At 35.0% G+C, this 24060-nt stretch overlaps 1 protein-coding gene across 2 annotated transcripts in view; it reads left to right on the top strand.

Moving 5' to 3' along the window:
• Window positions 1-24060, top strand: part of KCNH7 (potassium voltage-gated channel subfamily H member 7) — a 477996-nt gene that overhangs the window by 327153 nt on the left and 126783 nt on the right. For both annotated transcript variants that reach the window (XM_076005608.1, XM_020288501.2), the window contains exon 4: window positions 21220-21648. In XM_076005608.1, the coding sequence (XP_075861723.1) occupies window positions 21220-21648 (429 nt within the window). The remainder of the gene's footprint in view (window positions 1-21219; window positions 21649-24060) is intronic.

Genomic DNA, 24060 nt, shown 5'->3' with positions numbered 1-24060 from the left:
AGTGGCGTGTGGGTTGAGTTGCGTGTGCTTTATAATTTTAAGGAAGTTTCAATTGACTTCGTTTAATTAGGAAAGGGTGCTGAGGCCAGCCCGGTGGCTCACGCCTGTAATCCCAGCACTCTGGGAGGCCAAGGCAGACGGATCGCTCAAGGTCAGGAGTTGGAAACCAGCCTGAGCAAGAGCGAGACCCATCTCTACTATAAGTAGAAAGAAATTAATTGGCCAACTAATATATATAGAAAAAATTAGCCGGGCATGGTGGCACATGCCTGTAGTCCCAGCTACTTAGGAGGCTGAGGCAGGAGGATTGCTTGAGCCCAGGAGTTTGAGGTTGCTGTGAGCTAGGCTGACACCATGGCACTCACTCTAGCCTGGGCAACAAAGCGAGACTTTGTCTCAGGAAAAAAAAAAAAAAAAAGAAAGGGTGCTGAGAATTATAAATTCTTTTTAAGCATCTGTGGAACTGAGTGCGCTATTCTTTTCCTTATTTTTATGATAAATTTTATAAATGGAGTTACTACCATGGAACCATTCTTATATCCCTGGAAGAAGCCACATTTGGACACAATGCATTTCATTTTGAAATATGCTGTTGGTTTCTTTTAAGTAATATTAATTTAGCATTTTGCATCAGTATTCTTTAGGGAGATTGGTTTGTAATTTTTGCCTATATATGTGCAATTTTCTCAGATGTTGGTATCAATCTTATAATTACATCAAAAGTAATTTGGAGTTTCTTCTCTATTTTGTATGCTATGGAACCATTTAAATAGTTTGGGCATTATCTAGACTTTAAAAGTTAGGTGTGATTCTCTTGTGACATCATGTAGGTAATTATTTGTAGTACTTACTTGTGGAGTAGCTCTTTGACAAATTTCTTTTTCTTCCCTAGAAATTGGTCTACTCAAATTATCAGTCTTAACTAGTGTCTGTATTGATAAATTTTATTTCCCTAGAAATTATTTATTTCATGTAGATTTTTAAAATTCATTTTAATAGAATTGTGCAAAGTAGGTTTTTAGGATATTTTTTAAATTTCCTCTGTTCCTATAATTATTTACTTCTTGAAAATTTTCATTTCTTTTATTTTTGTCTCCATTTAATTTTTTTTATTTTTAAATTTCAGAATATTATGAGGGTATAAACATTTTAATTAATAATTTTATTTCCAAAGAACTAATTTTTTATTGGTTTATTAATTCTATTAGTTTTTAAATTCACAAAGTTTTACTTTTATCTTCATTAATTCAGTTTTTACAAGCCTACTTTCTTATCCTTTTATTGCATTGGTTTGTTTTCATTCTTTGAATTTTTTGATGTGTGATTTTAAGGCTGTATATTTTTCTCTAAGCACTATGTAAGCTATACTATGTGAATTCAGATATGTAACATTTTCATTATCTTTTTTCCTAGAAAATATACACCTTCTGTTTTCTAGTTTTTATTTTCAGAGTTGTTTAAATAGAGAGAGTTTTAAAATTTTGCAGTACAAAGGAATTTTTAAAAAGTATTATTACTTTGTTAAAAACTTCTGGTCTAAAGGATGCCCACTATCTCCTCTCCTATTCAACATAGTGCTTGAAGTCCTAGCGATAGCAATCAGGCAGGAGAGGTGTATTAAGGTCATTCAAGTGGGGGCAGATGAAATCAAACTCTCGCTCTTTGCCGATGATATGATATTATACCTAGAAAGCCCCATGGACTCTTCCAAGAGACTCCTAGACTTGATAACCAAATTTGGTAAAGTTTCAGGTTATAAAATCAATATACACAAATCAGAAGCATTCATATATGCCAAGAACCAACAAACAGAAACTCAAATCAAAAACGCAATACCCTTTACTATAGCCCCTAAGAAAATTAAATATCTAGGAGTATACTTAACAAATGATACAGAATATTTATACAAGGAGAACTATGAAACACTAAAAAAAGAAATTGCAGAAGATTTAAACAGATGAAAACATCTACCTTGTTCATGGATTGGTAGAATCAATATAGTTAAAATGTCAATATTACCTAAAGTGATCTACAGAATCAATGCAATCCCCATCAAAATACCATCAGCATTCTTTACAGATCTGGAAAAAATAATTCTTCACTTCATATGGAACCAGAAAAAAACCTAGTTTGGCCAAAGCAATCTTAAATAAAAAGAACAAACTGGGAGGCATCAGTCTTCCTGACTTCAAGCTGTACTATAAAGCAATAATAGTTAAATCAGCCTGGTAATGGCACAAGAACAGAAGCATGGATATCTGGAATAGATCTGAGATACCAGAGATGAAACTATCAGTATGCGATAATCTAATCTTTGATAAAGCTGACAAAAATATACAATGGGGAAAAGAATCTCTCTTCAATAAATGGTGCTGGGAGAACTGGTTAGCTACATGCAGAAGATCAAATAAGGATCCCTACCTCTCACCTCTCACAAAAATTTACTCAAGATGGATAACAGACTTAAAGCATGAAACCTTAAGAATTCTAGAAAAAGATGTTGGGAAAACCCTATCAGACATTGGTCTAGGCAAAGAATTTTTGAGGAAGACCCCCAAGGCAATCACTGCAGCACCAAAAATAAACAAATGGGATCTGATCAAATTAAAAAGTTTCTGCACAGCCAAGGAAACCATCAGTAGAAGAAATAGATAACCCACAGAGTGGGAAAAAATATTTGCTCTCTACACCTCTGATAAAGGTCTAATAACAACAATCTATCTAGAACTCAAAAGAATTAACAAGAAAAAAAATCAAACAATCCCATCAAGAAATGGGCGACGGAAATGAACAGAAACTTCTCCAAAGAAGACAGAATAATGGCCTACAATCATATAAAAAAAATGCTCAACATCTCTAATCATCAGAGAAATGCAGTGAGATTCCACCTAACCCCAGTTAAGAGTGGCCTATATCAAGAAATTCCAAAACAACAAATGCTGGCAAGGATGCAGAGAGACAGGAACACTCTTACACTGCTGGTGGGACTGCAAACTAGTGCAACCTTTGTGGAAAAGAATTTGGAGATACCTTAAACAGCTAGAAATAGAAATACCATTCGACCCAGCAATAGCATTATTGAGCATCTACCTAAAAGAGCATAAGACATTCTATTATAAAGACATCTGCACCCGAATGTTTATTGCAGCACAATTCACTATTGCATGGTCATGGAAACAACCCAAGTGCCCGTCAATTCATGAGTGGACAAATAAAATGTGGTATATGCTCACAATGGAATATTACTCAATTTTGAGAAATGACAGTGAGCTAGCACCATTTATGCTATCCTGGAGTAAGCTTAAGCCCGTTATCCAAAGTGAGGCAACACAAGACATGGAAAATGGGCACCACATCTACTCGCCATCAAATTGGTACTGACTGATTAAAACTATGGTTCTCAAATGGTGTTAATGTTCACCAGGGATTCGGGGGTGGGGATCCAATCTTAGGGATGTGGCAAGCATTTTGGAGGGGAAGGGCATAACTCAAACCCTTCCTAGGGAGAGGCAAATATATACAATGTAACCAAAATGTCAAAAACAAACAAACAAAAAAGAAAAAAAAAAACAAATAACTTTTCATCAGTGGTGGGCAGGCAGGAGGGGGGGAGGAGGAGAAGGGTATGTACTTACATAATGTGTGCAGTGTGCACCACCAGGAGATTGGACACGCTTGAATCTCTGGCACATGGGGGGGAAGGGGGGACAGGGGCAATATTTGTAACCCTACAATATTTGTACCCCCATAATATAATGAAATAAAAGGGAGGAAAAAAAAACTTCCGGTCTATTATCTTCCAGTCATAATATGCCATTTGTATATCTCCTTTTGTCTAAGATTTGCCTTGGATTATTATTTGATCAATGTTCATGAATGTTTCATGTGAATATGAAAAGAAGAAGATATTAGAGAATATTAGGGTATAAGAGTTTATATCTACTTTTTAAAACTCTACCTCATTATTATGTTGTCTTCTATATCCTTACTTATTTTCTGTCCTCCAGATATGTCTTGAATTTTAAAAAGTTGATGAAAGTCTTCTTTTATTAGGATATTTCTCTCTATTTCTCCTTATATCTCTTATAATTTCTATATTATGAATATTGCTGCTGTTATTCATTTCATAGATGTTCATGTTTCACAGATATTCATATAAATAATTTTACATTATACTATAAGTTAGCCCTGAGCATTATAAGGTATCTTAATTTTTATTTAATAATTACTATCTAAATTTTACTGCATCTTAAATTACTACAGTAGAGCCTTTTTCTTTTTTCCATTTTCTTGCTGCATTTTTAAATCGCCTTTTAGTCTTTGTTTTAATTGTGTTTCTTTTATGTAGCGTGAAGTTTTCATATAGAGTGAGGTTTTTCTTTGTTGCTTATAAGAAAATAATACTTTTATTGATATTAACTATAGTAGACATTTATTGATACTGATGCTTCCTTCTTAGTGCTAAAACATTCCATGTTAAATATACTCTCAATGTGTTTCATTATGTTATGTTTTGTTTGCTGTTTTTACTTGTTCTATTCTCTTTTTGCTTTTCCTTTGGTATTTGGGGACATTTGTATTGTTTTCTAGTGGTTATCCTTATAAGAAAATTTTATATCTATCCTTAATCCCTCCCCCTTTTTCTCAGACAATGTATTTTAATTCCTTACTTCGAGCAAGAATAAAATTTGCTATAATTCTTTTCTTTTCCTTCCCACCATGTAATTTTAGTCAATAATTATATTTCTTAGTGCTTATCTTTGTGCTCATAAGTACCCTATTCTTCTGCCATTCAGTCTGTCCATTTAAATGATATTCTTTAACTCCCATCTATTACCAATATGGCACTCAGTGAGCTCATTTGTGTTTTTTCTCCTTCTCCCTTCATTTGATTGTGGTATTTCTAGCTTTTAAAGTATGTAATATGTAGGTACTTCTCACTTTTGTTTTAGTATTAAATTTCTAGTGGAATGTATTTAATGCTTATACCCATCTTTTGTCAATGTTTTCCCACACTTCTTAAATAAAACTTATCCTTTTCAGTAAAGGTTTTTGAGTAAAATATTTTCACAATTTTTTCATGTGTGACACTATTTTTCTTTCACCATGACATGTGAAGAACAGTCTAGGTAGACAGAACATAGTACTTGGCCCACACCTTATTGCTTTGGAAATTTGTGGACATTGTTCTTTTCTTTCCTTGCCCATCAACTGTTGATGACAAGGAGTCTGATGCCAACCTGTCTGATTGTCCTTTATAAGCGATTTTGGTATCTGGGGTCTTATTAAGTACTTTTTAAGCCTCTTCTATTGTCTCTCCAGTAACTAGTGGTCTGACCATTCATATCACAGACGTGTTCTCAGTATTTCTTACTCAGTGTGGGGCCGCCTTCTTCTGAGGAACTCATTTGGCATGTTGTCCCATCATTCTAAGGAGACTTCTGTACTCCTCTTTTTTCATTTAGTTTCTGTTTGACTTTCTATTGCAGTGTGCTCTCCTGAGCCAATTTTGCTGGTCTTAGATGTTTATTTCCCCACCTACATGAAAATTAAAGTTTGCAAGGTCTCTTTCTCTAGTTACTCTGTGGGCCTAGTTTATGAATACTTTTATTTGCACAGTGCCCCTTATGGATCTCTATGGATTTAGGAGGGTCCATAAGGAAAATGGAATTTAGATATTTGGCATTACCCATGGGAAGCTGGAAACCTTATCACAAAACTTTAATTTTTGAAAAAAATTCTTATATATAAATTCAGATATCAAAACACATATAAAGGGAAAACTGTGTTCCCAAAGGCCTGTTTTGCAAACCTAAGTATAATACCAAATCAGCTGATAGTACCAATTACTTCCTTAGCTTATGTCTAAATGATAGTACAATGTTCCATTAAAGCAATCTTGGGACAAATACATTAATGTAATATGATCCTAATATTCTGAATGTTTTACCCTGAACAATACCACATTTGGAGAAAACTCTATCAGAATCATCAATCTTCCAGGTGACATATTTAGAAACAAAATCGAACTACTATAAAAAACTATTCTTATCTCAAAATCTTGTTCCTTGAAGTTGATGACTGTTTCAATTTTGTTATATTTTCCACTAAAAAATTTAGTCATTATTGAATGACTCCTAGGAGTATACCTTACCTAATGTCAGCCTCTATTTCTATCATGAATATCAATAAGGTAATTTGTTTCTGAGGGGATGCCTAGTTTAATTTTTTCGTTGTCTTCTCGAATTCTTCATTATTCCAATAGAATCGTTGTCCTGCATGGTCCATCAAATTGGATGGAACTGAAAAAGGGAGGGGTGTATCAGCAGCAGAGAAGGGGAATCTTGTAAAAATAATGTGTTCATTTAAAACTGAAATGCAAATACGGGATAGAAACCTTGGTTTCCTGAATAAAAGGTAATCTATACAGTGGCTCCCAGGATATAACACACAATCTATGCAACTTTATGTTGTGATTAAAATAGCATTTCATGCGCAAGCCATAACAAACGCAGTAGAGATTCTGCTCCTTATTTTATGAATATGAGTGGTTTCCCTACGCTGCAGCTGTCACTCATACAGAGAATCACTGGAGAGAGTACAACTATGCAGATAAAATTGTTTCCAGAGCATTACAAAGCCCATTATTTACAACCTGCATATTGGTTTTGATTATACCCTTCTATCATTATATGGTCTAGATTTCTCTTTACTTGGTGTCAGTTCTTGAAGAATTGATCGTTAAATCAAGCAGGAAAGTTAGAGAGACCAATTATGCTTGGTAGCTTCTGCCACCATCCAATTTCTACTTCATATTATTTCTCATCTTTTGAAAACTCCTGCTGATTTTTTTTCTTAAAGTATAATTTTACTACCAGCATAAAACAATTATAATGGCTATTCCAAACATTGTTCTAGAGGTAATGACGAAAAAATAAAATAAAAAAGGAAGGAAGAAAGAAAAGAAAATTCTGATACACTTCTTTTAGCAGACACATCTTAACCTTCAAAATAGTAATATCATTACTTCAAGACCTACAGTCCAAGTGCAAGCTTTTGTATCACTTAAAATAGAAGTGCAGTTACAAAGAAATTTATGATGTTATTCATAAAAGCAAATTTTAAACTGGCATTTCTCTTTACTCAGTTCTTAATCTTTTACCTAAAGTGTTTATAATTATGTAAGTGTGTGTGTGTGTGTGTGTGTGTGTGTGTGTGTGTGTGTGTGTGCCCCAGAGTGGTAGAATTCAAGTGAGAATCATAAGGAAAAGGTTATTATTTGTTTGAAAAGACGTGGGTTTCTGCCAATTTAACTTCCTGTCCTGAAATGTAGACAAAATAAAGGAAAAAACGTGAAGTGACAACACAAGAAGCATGGGTTAAAAAAAGTGAAGTATTAGATTAAGAAGATTAAAGAAAAGAGCTAAATACACAATAGAAAAGATGGATTATAAAAAGGGATTATGATATATTGGGCTGAGTAAATTCTGGAAACCCAGAGACTTGTTGTGTATTGAATGAAGTGGTGAATCATTTCTCAGTACAAATATCTAGTTTCATTCAGGGTCGGGAACTCTACACAAAAAAAGTGAGCAGCTTTCTCTGGGAAGACCTAATTCTTCACAAATTTATTCTCTGTAGAAGCCACAAATAGATGACTTATGTCCCCTCGAATGAAGCAAATACAGAACAAAGTGTTATTTTGATAGGTCTAACAATCAAATTGATAAATACTGCACAATTGAGCCAATTAATTGCTACATAATAAACATAAATATCACATAAAAGATATAATTAAACTTTTTTTCTTATTGATGGCTTCTATAAAAATTTTGCAACCTAAAAAATGGAAATGATACAGAGTGAAAGAGAAAATTGTACTTTTCCTACCAACTATAGGGGGCAACATCTAAAGGAGCTAATAGCAGTTGAAAAAAATATGTGTTCTCTTTTTTTTTTTGCTCTACTATTTGGTTCTAGGAAATATTTGTACAAGACGGAAGACAGATTATGTGTTCTTGTTTACATTTATTGATAGCTAATTGTCCTCACGTATAAGAGGTTTTCACTTTTACTGTTTTAAATAAAATATTTTTATGTTTCATTTTAGATTATTGCAAAGTATATTTGAATTTAACATTTCTTCTATTTGTATAGCATAAATCTAGTATCACACTCTGGTTCACACATGCTTACACACACACACATCTTAACTCTAAACATTTCTTTCTTTTTTTCTTTTTTTGCATTACATAACATCAGAGAGACTCTAAACATTTCTTGAGGGGGTTATGAAAGCCTAAATTAAACAAAAATCTCAATATAGCAACAGACATCCAAACAGAAAATAATGCATTCTATTTGTATCTTGTTTTAAAACCAAAGTCAGTTTGAGTCACCATATAAAAGTTAACCTTAAACTTAAATCTCCAAATACATTTTAACTAATAAAATTTTCACTCCTCCTATCAATTTTCAATATTTTTTATTTAAATCTAGTAATTTAATAAATGACTAACCAATTTATGTTTAGTAATAATAAAATAATTTACTAGTGCTATTCATTGTAAAAAAATCCATGAATCATTTACCAAATTTAGGCATCTCCTACCAGGAAATAGGCCTGAATTAAGTTTTCTTTATTCTCAGAAAGAATGAATTTTACCGAGTTAATAAATGATTTTACTGCATATGGAAACTATACATGAGATACATTTTTCCCCATATCCTTCAGCCTTTTCTCTTAGCAAGTATTGCAAACTTTCACCCGGCTTCTCACGACTCTGTCTATCGTCTTATCCATTTCTTTGTTCCCCTACAGACAACCTCACCTCCTAAGCCTCAGAGCAGGGAGGGAGGGCCTTCGGCAGGAGAAATTCTTTAATCAGCCCACCATGGCCAAACACATCTCACCCGCTGGTGAAGCTCAAATCCTAACTGAAGCTCACATCTCCCCTTGGGGCCCCTTCCCTCCTCTGTTCCTTTGGAGTCTGTCTTCACCAATGACCTCTCTCGCACCAGGGTTTTCTACTGGCTCCCTTCTCTGTGGCTGGTACTCATGCTGCTGAGAAGAAACAGCCTACACTGCAGTAGACACATTTTGTTTATATCACCTCATATTTCTTGAAGTTTTAATTAGTAGAATCCGTTGCCAATGTTTAAAAAAAATGGAAGATGACACAAAAAAATTGAGATATCTGGCTTATTTTTAAAAATATGTGAGTATCCAGTTACACATCTCACATGGTCCCGATGAGCTAGAACAGAATCCCGGCCACGCCCTTAGATGGGGTATACACATTCCAGTATGCCGCGTTCACACAGCCCACTGTATTTTCCTACTCAGACCCTCAACACGTCTTTCTTGGACTGATGTAATAATCTCATAATTGATATTCCTGCTTTCAATTTCCTCAGGATTACATGCCATACTATTGCACAGCAGATCCTAACACTCCACTGTATATCCTTTGCAATGGTTCCCTATTGCCTAAATATATAAAGCTCCAAAGTCCTACCATGGTATGGCTTCTGATACTTCTTTAGCCATATCTCCAATTACGATTGGACCCCATATTTCAGCAGGGGTCCCTTGAAACCACCGTTCAATCTGTGCTACCTTATTTGTATAGCATGGTGTCCCCTCTGCTAAAAGGCTTTAATTCCTCTAGCATACCCGTTCCAAAGGACTCTTCACCTGTGGAACATTCTTAACTCACCCAGGGAGACCGATATACCCCTGCCCTGTGACATCGTGGCACCTCATACCTGTCTCTACCACACAGTGGTCACACCTGTTGGACTAGGAAACAAGTAACATACATGAACAAAAAAGGCCAGAAATAAAAGTATAGAGAGAGGTGAGGGCTGTGGAAAACTGGAGAACACCTACCCTACTTGAAGTGGCTAGTAACTCTTCAGCTCTACTTCATACCAGGAGAATTATATTTCTAATATTTTTCAAATAGTAAGTATCTAATAAATATTTGTAGAATACATAAATAGATAAGTTATGTTCCCATTGAATAATTGTTATTTTTTTCCTACTGAATGAGCATTACTCAGATTGCCTAAGTCAGTGATTAAGTGTGAGACCATCAGCTTGCAACAAGTTTGAAATGCAAGTTCTCGGTCCCTACACCAGAACAACTAATTCAGAAATAAAGAAATGCAGCAATCTGTTTTAACAAACTTCTGATGCCTACAAAAGTTTGAAGCCATGGTCTAATTTAATTGATGTTTGGATAAGAGTATAAAAATAAATTTTAAGTGAAAAAATGTAAAAAATATAATAAAATAAATTCAAATTTCTATAGCATCTTATTCTCACAGCAATTTTCAGAAGTGAACTTTTTCATTTAATCTTATTAAGGTACTATAAAGGAGATTCCATTATCTCTGAAAAGATTAAAATTACACTGTCCAAATCAAAGAGAATTTTCCTTTTAGGATTAGTAAAATAAAAATTGAATCATTTTGAAAGCTTCAACTGAAGCTAAGTCTAAATGCACAAAATATGGTTGATAATATGGGCAATTATCTAGCTAATTTAAGCAGCTAAAAATGTATTTATATGCTTTGGGCTCAATACTCTGGATAATTGACACATGAAATTACAGTTACCACAATAGCTACATTACTGTTGCAAATTTGTGTGTATGTTTTAGACCTCAAACTAAGAAACAAAGAAATTTCTGTATAGCTAGTTTATTAAAGGGCTTTCACCATGTTTATACTATTCTCCACTGAAGCTGAAAGTCATTCTTTAATTCAAAGATGAAGAGCTGCCATAGTAATATAGTTTCCCACCCAGCATTACTATGGAAACAATCTATTATTCAGATGAATTTAATTAAAGGTTTTACGATGGAACTAATGCTTACTATTATCGTGTGTTTGGGAGTTTCCTCTTTTTAAAGATTAAATTTGATATAGAAAAAGGAACTGTGATGGTGTTGCAAAATGAAATCTGGGTAAAGGTAAGGCATCGTTGTAATCAAGTTTATGTCATGTTTTCACCCTAGGATTTGGACAAGTATATATTTCAAGGATCAAGAAAACTGCTAGTCGTTGAAAAAAAATTATTCATTTTCTCTTCATTAACAATGATTGTCAATGAATGCTCAAATTGGCATATCCAGTCCAGAGAGCCCTCGATTTGAAAGATTTTGTTACCTAACAAAACACAAATCAGGGACAGTCTCTATTCATACAGCATTTGGGTAACTAGTGTCTGTCCCATTTGTGTTTGGAACACTCCATCAGGAGAGTCCCAGTCAATGTGATGACTATAGGATCATCCAGGATCAATCTAGGTTAAGACATTAACACTTCCACAGGACTTTCAATGGAGTCTTCAACTTGACATTTGGAAAAGGAAGAAATCTGTCAAAGAGAAACAAAATTCATGCATTGATTAAGTAGCCACTTTAAGCACAAAGAAACCTAATTAGGTGTATACAGTGCTGTTGTGTTTGCTTTAATTCCCAGTCCCTCCTCAGTGAGGGACTTTAACCCTGAGTGGCTAGAAGTGGTCCACCACTTTGTCCTGTCTTCTGTCTTATCTCCTTTATTCAAATGCACGTTTTCTGCTTCTTTGCTCTCCTGGGGACTGGCCAGGTCATGAGCGGTGTGGCTAAGATACTGTCAACATTTGTGCGCATGTCCACAGCAGTTCTGTGGTGCGGCATCTCCAGTGATTGTTCTCATTCCTTGCTGCAGCCCTGACAGCCCCCTTCCCTCCACCTACTGCCTTCTGTCTCACGTTACCTCAAGATTCCAATTTGGTCCTGCACTTACTGCTTTCTTGCTTTTTCTCTGGCATGTACTGCCCTAGGAAATGTCACAGGATTCTTTGTCTTTCGAGGCATTACTGATCACATCTGCTCCTTTAAAGAGCCCCATATTTAGCTTCAGGTTTACTAGGTCAATGGATCTCCTGGTGATCTTCTGTTATCACTAGCACCAGGACTACACTGGCTACGCTGGCCCGTCGCCCACTCATCAGGGTAGCCACTTGGTTAATACTGAGTTCACATTGAATGTTACTTTTTCCCAGTCTAGAGGCTAACTCCAGCCTTTGTTGACAATATCCTGTGTTGTTCTAGCAGCTTATAGGCAGCATCATAAACCTCCTTATATATGTGGGAATAGGTAAGACTCATGTCTTTCCACAGTGCCTCTATGAAAATTTTCTCCCTGAAAAGACAAAGGAGATATGTTACTCATCTTCTCTATTTTTCCCATCAAACTTGATATTTTGCTCTCTCTGACTCAGGGATTAAAATCATGTTTCTCTTCACATCCAAGGTTATCTGGCTGGAGAAAATTCTGACACTGATTTTAAGGCTGACAATTTAAGTATCAGACTTGTAAGTATCCGACTTTAGAAAGGTGCATTGATAGTAATTCACATTCACACGTCTTTATTTTGTGTAATAATAGCTGATAGTAGACTTAATTGAGATCATAATTTTTTCATACCAAAATGTGGTTATTTGTCCCTCTCTGTACTGGGCACTGTGGCACTGAGCCCAGACATCTTCCTCTGGACTGGGACAGCCCAGCTGCTGGAAGGATCTATTGCTGAAGATACACAGCTCTGCCCCTCCCTGGAAATTGTCACAGGCAAGGAACTTCCTTACCCAAGGTTATACCCTTTCCCATGGGGTGGCTGTAGCCAGTGACTGGCTGATACAGAGATCAAAATGCCAGATACCCTGGCTTGAACTTGGCAAAACTATAAAGGGCTATCCCAGCTCTAGAGCTCCTAGAAGGATTGGCTGAAGCTTCAGCTCCATTTGAATAGCAGTTTAACTTCCTCTTCCCAACTTGCCTTTATATAGTTCTATCTCCTGCAAGTCCTTCCCATTAAACCTTTGAGAAGACATGAGTCTTTCCTACCCCTATGTATGTAAGAAGGTATATGCTGCTGCCCATGAGCTGCTAGAACAACACAGGATATTGTCAACAAAGACTGGAGTTAGTATCTAGCCTAGGGAAAAGTAACATTAAATATGAACTCAGTACTAACCAAGTTGCTACCCTGATGAGTGAGTGACAGGCCAGTGAAGCCAGTGTAGCCAATGCAGTCATGGTGTTGGTGCTAACAGAAGATCACCAGGGGGTCCACTGATCTAGTAAACCTGAAGCTAAATATAAAGTCCTTTAAAAATGATGTTATCAGTAATGTCTTGAAAGACTCTAGCTGTATCTCTGGAGAGTATTTTACATTAAACCTTTTGCAGAGTCTGCTTTCTGGGATCCAATCTAAGATATTCTCCCACCCACCCCTCAATCCTTTGTGAAGGCAAATATCTGTGCTTCTGGCCTCCAAAACACCTTCCACTCCACTTGTCTACACGTACACACATCCCACTCACACACACACATGCACACACACACACACACACACATCCTCTCCTTACCTCAATACAGCTTGAGAAATTGAACCAAGGAAATGATCGAAAATTTGCAGTTGTATTGTAAGGAAATTCAATGATTAGAAATAAATGGAGAATTTTGCAGACTTTTTTTGTTTTTCTGCAAGGAATATTATTGTTTATAATATTCCTAGAAGATTCTTAAGTCAGAAGAATTGCTTGAGGTCAAAAATTGACACAATATTTTTCTTCCAAACTCTAGTAGATGAGAATCAGTCTCATAGGAGAGAAGGAGAAAAAGTGAGAGAGACAGAGAGAGTAATGACAGTACAGATTGATGAAGCCTTCTCAAAATGGAAGTTTAGTAAAGCCATTTTCTAAAGCTCCATTACCATAGGAGATAGGTTAGAAATGTAGTTGTGATCATTATAATTTTGTGAGAAATGTGATTAGCACAAATATGTAAGCACAGAAACTAAACATTTAAGGTAATATCAAAAATCGGGGAATCCTAAGGGAGATCCATGTGGAAAGCCTTTGGTTGCGGGAGGAGGATTTAGTTATTTGACCTCTAAAATCACACGCAAGGCTGGGCGGGGTGGCTCATATCTGTAATCCTAGTATTCTGGGAGGCCAAGGCAGGAGGGTCGCTTGAGGTCAGAAGTTCTAGACCAGCCTGAGCAAAAGTGAGACCCCATCTCCCTTAAAAACAAAAGAAACTAGCTGGGCAACTAAAAATTGAAACAAAAAATTAGCTGGGCATGGTGGTGAGCACCTGTAGTCCCAGCGCTACCTGGGAGGCGGAAGCAGGAGGATCCTTTGAGCCCAGGAGTTTGAGGTTGCTGTGAGCTAGGCTGACGCCACGGCACTCTAACCCAGGCAAAAGAGCGAGACTCTGTCTCAAAAAAATAAATTAAATAAATTAAATAAAATCATAAGCAAAATTGTGTGTATGCATTCATCTATATTTATTTAGAGGAGAGAATCAAAATTTTCATTAGGTTCTTGTGGATATTTATGACCCAAGAAAACATCATGCCTTGAATAAATTCAATCAAGGAAATTAAGTCAAAGAAACTGTTGTTTTATTCTTATTTTACACTGATTTCCTATTTGACTTTGGCCATATATTTAACATCTTTGCACGTATAAATTGGAGTGATAATCTGGGTTTTTCAAAGGGAAAGATGATGGGAATCTATGATTAATCTATGTTTTCTTGGTGTAGAACTAAAAAGCTCTTGCTTAAATATGACACAGGACACATGAGGATGCAGTTTCTAAATTTATATTCAGTAGCCTCACAAAGTGACATGTCCTGAGAAATACATTATAGTATTAGTGATTTATAAGTTCATGTATGTTAGCAAATACATACCTTCTTGGATGAAAATGATGTATTTAAACAAAATTATACTCGTGTAAGTAGTTTATCAGTTTTTTTAATTCTTTCTGGGAATATATAAAAATGTATGGAAAACCTTATTCTGTTTCTCTCATTTCAGATTTATGGTTATTTTAGTAGACAGGCTAAATAGTATCTATTTTAATTACTCAATTAAAGCAAATATAATAAAATCTGAAGATTTAACCCAAAAGGATATTTTCAATGTTAAGATCCATAACAGGATTACACTCATCTATGTTTTATACTTCATGCCTGAAAGTGCTAGCATTGAGGAAAATTCTCAATGTGTATTCTTTCCGGATGAACTACAGTTAGACAACTAAATCTGTAATGCAATATAACATGGTCATATTAACCTAGTGATGCAGAAAAGACCATCTGTACCACATTGGATATCACTGAACTATAGGAGCAAACTAAATGCCTTGTGTGGTCATTAATTTAAGAAAGCCAGTGAATTGTTTTTAAAGAAGGAGGGTAAAGTAAATGATGAAGAATGAATAAAAATTGGCATTGACCTTCAATGCATTGTAATAAGCTTGTGCAATTGATTTGTAAATTGCTTTAAAACTCGATTTCATGTCATTAAAAACTAATCAAATGACTTTGATGCAGTTCACTGATTTTTAACTCAGCAATTTGCTTGAGCATATAAAAGTCATTAGTAGAAATATGTAAGAATGCTTGCAAAACAGTTATCATGATGCACTGTTACTTAGTCTCATTTGTCTAGATTGGTTACTTTCATCTTTGTTTTATTAATCCAGAGTTTAATATTGAATGCTCTCAGGGTTTGCCTGTGCATTGTCATGTCTTATACCAGAGAGCTAAATAATATTTCAATAATTAATATATTTAACACTTTTAATCGCTAGACCACAAGTGAAAGTTTATAAGAATAAATTAGTCTATTTAATTCTAAAATTTTCTGTAATACATATTTTACATAAACTTCATAACTGTGTTGTATCAGGTATATGTATGTATAGGGCATGATATAGAGTCTACCATTTCCATGAGCTATTGAGTTCTGCATAATCAATCATTTTTGGTAAATATGGGCCAATAAAATTCTAGGAAGTTAAGATTCTCTAATTATGATAACCAGAGAAATTAAATATTCTAGTTTATCCATAGTCAAAATTGACCACATTATCAGTTTAGTTTAAAATTCAGTTACAATGGTCAGGCCTCTGTCAGGGATAGGGCTCAATAATGAACAAAATAGACAGGGGCCTTACTCATGAGGCCTACAGTTCAGTGGTGGAGAGAAATGTTAATCATAAAATCAACAAGTGTATAATTATTAATGGTGGAGAAAATATAAAGAGGGTGCTAAACTGGTTAAGAAAAAAAGAAAAATCTTCCGTATGGAAATAACTCTGGAGCTAAATCCTAAAGGATGAGCTCAGTAGACAGAGTAAAAAGGGTCAAACAGAAGATAGCCCTGAATCTGAATTCCTCCTCCAGAGGAATTAAAAGTCCATATGTCCTAGATTCTTGAGAGCACAGAGGAGAGATCACGCTGCAGAATAGAGATAGTTTTTTCTTTACTCCAAAGAGGAAGTTTCTGGGAGCAGGGGAAGGTGGACAAAGTATAGAATAAATAATAGTTTACATAACCAGATATGAATTTTTAAAAGATAAAAATTATTTTTTAAAGTTGAACAATAATGGTACAACTGTAAAAAGTGACTGGTGTTCCATGGCAAGAAATCAGGTGAACCAGTATAGTAACTTGGACAGAAGATTAGTAAATATGATAGAAATAAAAACATTAGAAAGATATTCAGGAGGTGAGTGAATACAACTTAGGGATTGATATTGACGGAACATAGGACAGGAGTGAGAGAGAGAAAAGTGTCTAGAATGACCCTCAAGTGTCAGTCATACACAACTGGATGTATTGTGATAGCATTCACTGAAAAAAATGGATTGGGCTTGAAGAAACAGGTAACAAGATTGGATTTACTATGATATTTTGAGGTGTTTTTAAGACTTCCAAGTACAGATGTTGAAGAATCCATTAGATATACAGGTTTGGAACTCAGAGATGAGAGATAATGACTGTAGATACAAATTTATAAGTCACTGGAGTAAAGACAACATTGAATATATACATATAGATGAAACCATCCACTGGAAGAATGAGTTTTGAGTTTTGAGAGTATTCTTCAATGTTTTAGAACCATCTTCAATGTATTGAGGAAAAGTTCATAGTAAATATATTAAAAATAATGGTACCTATGACATTTAACGAATATAAGAAGATAGATAACATTTGTAGCCCAAAGACGAACTGACTCACTAAGGATGACATAGATTTAAACTACAACACTGGCAATAGAAAAGACAAACTGCATTTTTTTGTAAATGATACTTAGAGAAGTACAGAATTATAGAATATTGTTTGGATGCTTTCATCTTTTCATTTTCTCTAAGTGTAGAAAGTTTTACTTACTTTATTAGGTTTTTTAATTCATAAAGGAATGCATGCTTGATGTAAAAAACAATAAAGATTTATAAAAAACAGTGCAGTACACTATACCTCCCTACTTTCAAACCCACCAACTAAGCTCATCAACATTAAAAGTTTGGACTGTGTTCTTCCACATCTCTCTCTGCTGCCATACAATTTATATGAACAAAAATAGGATTTTATTGTTATAATCCACCATGACCAAGTGGCCTTCATCCCAGGGATGCAAGGATGATTCAACATACATAAATCTATAGATGTGATTCAGCATATAAACAGAAGCTAAAACAGAGATCATATTATTATTTCAATAGATGCAGAAAAAGCATTTGACAAAATTCAGCACCCTTTTTATGATTAAAATCCTCGACAAACTAGGCATAGAAGGAATATATCTTAAAAATATATCTTTATCTTATCTTAAAAGCCATATATGACAAACCCACAGCCAGCCTCACACTGAATGGGGAAAAATTGAAAACATTCCCACTAAGAACTGGAGTAAGACAAGAATGCCCACTGTCACCACTTCTATTCAACATAATGCTGGAAGTGCTAGCCAGAGTAATCAGGCAAGAGGGCGAAATTAACCATATCCAAATCAGGAAAAAGTAGGTCAAACTGTCACTTTTTGCAGATAATATGATCTTATATCTAGAAAACCTAAAATATTCCACCAAGAAATTCCTGGAATTGATAAATTCAGCAAAGTCTCAGGTTACTAAATCAATGTACACAAATCAGTGGCATTCCTATACACCAACAACAGGCAAGCTGAGAGTCAAATCAAAGACTCAATTCCATTCACAATTGTTAGAAAGAAAATAAAATGCCCACGAATATACTTAACCGAGAAGGTGAAAGATCTCTATAATGAAAACTATGAAATACTGAGGACAGAAATTGCAGATGATACAAACAAGTGGAAAAACATATCATCCTCATGGATTGGTAGAATCAACATTGTCAAAATGCTCATACTATCCAAGTGATCTACAGATTCAATGCAATCCTCATCAAAATACCAATATTCCACATATCTAAAAAAAATAATTCAGTACTTCATGTGGAACCAGTAAAGAGCCCAAATAGCCAAAGCAATCTTAAGCAAAAGGAATAAACCAGGAAGCATCACTTTACCAGACTTCAAACTATATACAGTGATATAGTAATCAAAAGAGCATGGTATTGGCACAAAAGTAGAGACATAGACTAATGAAACAGAACAGAAAACCCAGATGTAAAGCCATCCACATACAACCAACTGGTCTTTGACATAGCAGACCACAATATACACTGGGGGAAAGAATCACTATTAAAGAAGTGGTGCTGGGAAAATTGGATGACCACATACAGAAAAAAATAGGACCCATATCTCTCACCACTCACAAAAATTAATTAATTCAAGATGGATAAAGGACTTACATGTAAGGCATGAAACCATAAAAATTCTATAAGAAAATGTTGGAAAATCTCTCCTAGATATTGGCCTAGGCAAAGAATTCATGAAGAAGACCCCAATGGTAATCACAGCAAAAATGAGAATAAATAAATTGGACTTAATTAAATTTTAAAAATTCTTCTCAGCTAAGGAAATAATAAACAGAGCAAATAGACAAGCTACAGAACGGCAGAAAATATTTTTAAGCTATACATCTCATAAAAGACTAATAACCAGAATCTACAAAGAATTCAAGCAAATCAGCAAAAAAAAAAAAAAATTAAACAACCTCATTATAAAGTGGGCAAAAGACATGAAGAGAAGCTTCTCAAAAGAAGATAGGCAAATGGCCAATAAATATATGAAAAAATGCTCAACCTGATTTTAACCTAATGCTTACCGTTGCATGATCTAATGCTTACCGTTTAATCTAATGCTTACCGTTGCATGACCTTGATGATCACTAATCATCAAGGAAATGAAAATTAAAACCATAATGAGGTATCACCTTACTTTGGTTGGAATGGCCTTTATTAAAAAGTTCAAAAACAATAGATGTTGGCATGGATGCAGAGAGAAAGGAACACTTACACACTGTTGGTAGAACTGAAAATTCATACAGCCTCTATGGAAAAATACATGGAGATACCTCAAAGAACTAAAAGTTGACCTACCATTTAATCCAGCAATCCCACTTCTGGGCATTTACCTAAAGGAAAAGAAATCAATTTATCAAAAAGAATCCTGCACACAAATGTTTATTGCAGTACAATTCATAATTGCAAAGACTTGGAATCAACCCAAATGCCCCCCAATTCATGAGTGGATTAACAAAATGCGATATATATATATATATATATATATATATATATATATATATATATATACTATGGAATACTACTTGGCCATGTAGAAGAATGACTTAATACCTTTTGCAACAAATTGGATAGAACTGGAGACCATTATGTTAAGTAAGGTATCTAAAAAATGGAAAAACAAACACCAAATGTACTCACTATTAAATTGGAACTAACCAGTGAGCACACATTTGCATAGTGGGAAGTAAATCTCAAAGGAAATCAAGTTGAGGGGAGGTAGGAGGAAGGATTGGGCAAAAAACCTACCTAAGGGGTACAATGAACACTGTCTGGTGGCAGGCACACTTTTGCAAACTTTTGACCCTGACTCGAGCATTATAAAAGTGATCCATGAAGCCAAAAACATTTGTACACCCATAATACTTTGAAATAAAATAAATAAAAAAATACATTTTTAAAAATAAAGTTAAAAGAAGAAAATAATATAAGCACATGGAATTGAAACTTGTTACTTAACATTACATTGGTACAACTTCTTAATCAAAGAATTAACATAGTTAGTTTTTAAAAGAATATCATAAGATTCCAAAGTATAAAAATACTGTGATTTATTCAACCATTCTCCTTCTAATGGATATTCAGGTTGTTTCTAGTTTTTATGCCTTTGCAATATCTTATACATGAATTGTTGATTCAAATGAAAAGTATATATTTTTTCATTTTAATAGATACTGTCAGATGACTTTCCAAAGAGTTTGTAGCACTTTGCAATCCCACCAACAAAGTGTCACAATGCCCACCAGTATTCTTTGCCAGTACTGGATGTTTTGCTTTTTTTTATTTGCTGCTAAATCAAAAAGTGGAAAAATAATAATATCCTCTTGTTTTAATTTGCATTTTTTACTACTAGTGAGTTTATTTAGCTAATATTTGAATGTTTTATTTTTTAATGTTTACATTTATTAGCTAATATTTTAATGTTAACATCTACCCTTTAATGTTTATATTTAGTTGCCATCCTGTGCATTATCTACTCTGAGATATATGTAACATTTTATTCTATACTCTCAGATTTTGGAACAATAACATCAACAACAACAAAAAAAAGGACAAAGAAATTTTTACATTTACAGTCCATCTCTCTTTGAAACCAAAAGCATTTAATAATTCCAGATGGAGTGAGGAACTGCTTGTCCACAGCTGACCTCACATCACTTCCTTCCATTATACTCCTAATACATTAACTCCCCCAGCCGTCTCCACATGCACATACACTGTACTCATTCCTGTGTCTGTCTCTTGCATATGATGCTCTCTCTATCCCTTCTTTTCTTAGCTAAAGTGTGTTCATCCTTTACATTCCCTGGACAAGTGGATGTATTGTGGATGCATCTGTTTATTAAAACCGAAAGTCTCCTGTCATCTAAATAATACTTTCATGTCACTGAAGCATGTCTAATCATTACAAACATGAACTATTATTTTACTATTTTCTTACTACTTATATGACATGTCATATTGGCCTCAGAGAAGTTTTTTTTACCATATCCCTCATTCCAACTCCAGCTGACTTAAATATTGATTAATAATTCTTCTTACCAGTTACTTAAATATGATTCAACAATGTCTGTCTTTGTTATGGGATATATCTTTCATCTTATAATAATGCTCTTTTCTGTTTCCATTTGTAGGGAAACTTTTTGGTTTCAAGTTCCCTGCTCTGAGAGTGCTCACTTACAGAAAGCAGTCCTTACCACAAGACGACCCTGATATGGTAGTAATTGATTCATCTAAACACAGTGATGATTCAGTAGCCATGAAGCACTTTAAGTCTCCTACAAAAGAAAGCTGCAGCCCCTCCGAAGCAGATGATACAAAAGCTTTGATACAGCCCAGCAAATGTTCTCCCTTGGTGAATATATCTGGACCTCTTGATCATTCCTCCCCCAAAAGGCAATGGGACCGACTCTACCCTGACAGACTGCAGTCAGGTTCCCAGCTGACCCATTCCAGATCAAAGGAAAGCATTTGTAGTATACGGAGAGCATCTTCAGTTCATGATATAGAAGGATTCAATGTGCACCCCAAGAACATATTTAGAGACCGGCATGCCAGTGAAGGTATGTTTGATAATTTTTTTTTAAAATGGAAACATAAATTAATTGGTAATAAAAGATTATGTCCATATTGTTTTTAATCTCAACATTAATTCTTATGCCTTGGGGAAAGAAATGTGATTAAAGGCTATTAAAAATGTGAGTTCCACATTCAGAATTGTTACTGATTTCCTCTTTGAACTCTGATAAGTAATTTGATTTCTTCTGGCTTCTTTATCTGTCTTTCTGAAATAGTCTGATAACCATTATCTGCCTACCTCATGGAGTGTTAATTAATTAATGCTTATTACAAGATGTGCTTAGGTGATGAACGCTATTATCTCAAGCACAATAAATTTTGCTGCATTTAACAAGTGATCACGCCGTAGGAAGGAAGAATGATGTGCCAACACAGGACTATTTCATTGAACAACTCCTTCCAAAGGGAGGGGTGCATGAAATGTAATGTACGGGGTGATCAGAAAGCTATAAGCTGACAGGGTTGCAGAATAGGTAGAAGGAAAGGGAAAATTTAGGAGGAAAAAACACCTGAAAGTTCTGATCACAAGGAAAGCTAATTTGAAAAGCAAAGTTAGAATTCATTTCTTTCTCGCTGGCCTCTTCTATTCACATACTTATATGAGCCAGTAAGGAAAGTAGGGAAGCTTAAAAAGTAATGACAGAAATAACTAATCATTGACACAATAATGGATAACATTATTTACTATGTTCGAGGCAGTGTAAATGCTTGACACACATGAATTCTCATTCTCAACTCTGTAAGTTAGGAACCCTTTTTAAGCCCCATTTTCTAGATGAGGAAACTGAGGTTTACATATGTTGAATAAATAACTAGCCTAAGGGTACAGACCTCGTCAGTGTCAGAGCCTGGCTTCAATCCAGGGACTGCCTGTCTCCAGAGTCCACAATCAAATCCATACAATGATTTTCCTCTCTCGCTCCTGCTCCTCCATGAAACCTTGCCATAGAAGGGGACAGTGGAGTCCCTGAACTTTCCCCAGGGAGTCTGACAATCAGACTACCCTGCAAGGGTACATCAGTCCCACTTTTCTGACTCCTACAGATTTGGGTTCTTGAGAGGCCAGCTGTCCATGCCCAGGCTAGTTTTCTTTTTAAAACATAAATCCTTAGTATGGGTACTAGGCACTTTGTCAGCTGATCACAATTATCTTTCAAGCCTCATTTCTAGCCCTAGCAAGGCTCCTTCCCCTATAGTACACATACTCCATTCTATACTTGCACATACTCCATTCTATACTTGCACAAATATGATTTGCCTTTTCCTAAAATCTGTCAGATGTTTTCTCTCTTCGTTACTTTGTTCTGCCTGGAATACTCTTCCCCACTTTGTCCCTCCTCACACTACCACTCAGTTGCAGGGATCCATTTACCCCTCCCAAACCAGAAGAATTAAATGATTCCAAACCTGAGGGTGCAAAGCAGTATTTACATATAGTATAGCATTTATTACACTCTATATTTCATATGTATTATATGTCCGTCATTCTTGTTAGATATGCAAGCAAATGATTATGTTGCTGTGAGCTCCTCTAGCATAGGCACTCTTATGGAGAGAAGTTCAGATGGCTCTTAGGAGCTTCTCAGTATCCGGCACAATTGCCTACTTCATGGCAGATGCTTGACAAATGGTGTGACACTGAGATGTGCTCATGAATTGCATTCCAAAATCACACACATCAGGAAATAGAGTTATCTGCTCCATACTATTCTGAATTAAACCAAAGTATAATATTAGAATTGAATCATGTGAAAGATATTTATCTAAAGGGCACAATGAAGTAGAGAAGGCAGAACAGGTGAAAGAGTTGGCAGGAAAAAATTTAAGGAAAAATAAATCAATATCTCAGAAACAGATACAAGAGCAATTAACACATCCATTTTAAGCTGTGGGCCAAAGAAGGTCAAAAAGAAAATAAAATCAAGGCCAATTCCCAAACCAAATAGTTATCTAAGGCACCATACCATTTAGTAATGGCAGAATCAATATTTCTTGACAGAATAAAATATCTATAATTTGATCTTTGATCAGTGGGTACTGTGAATGGACAGCAACAATAAATCAAATATGATAATTCAAATGAACCATATATATTTTAGTTAGTCCTGTTAGTATAGTCATTTTTAGCAGCTCTTCAGAGATTGACTCTTCAGAGAATTGACTGTTCAGAGAGTCCCCAGAGAGAAGATGAGTTCCACAATAAAGGCAGTATAATAACATTCAGAAACAATAAATTTGAAAATCAAACTGATACATAATAAGTGCATCATACAGACTTAGCCTGTGTTTTGACAGTGGTGCTGAGTAGTTTAGATCAGATTTCATGAGTTAACTTCATTGTTTTCAATTTATGTGCTCTCCATTTAGTATACAGTTACTGATACAATTATGGGGAA

Source organism: Microcebus murinus, chromosome 8 (genome assembly GCF_040939455.1).
Source record: "Microcebus murinus isolate Inina chromosome 8, M.murinus_Inina_mat1.0, whole genome shotgun sequence".
NCBI lineage: Eukaryota > Metazoa > Chordata > Mammalia > Primates > Cheirogaleidae > Microcebus > Microcebus murinus.
This window is presented reverse-complemented; position numbering and strand designations above follow the sequence as displayed.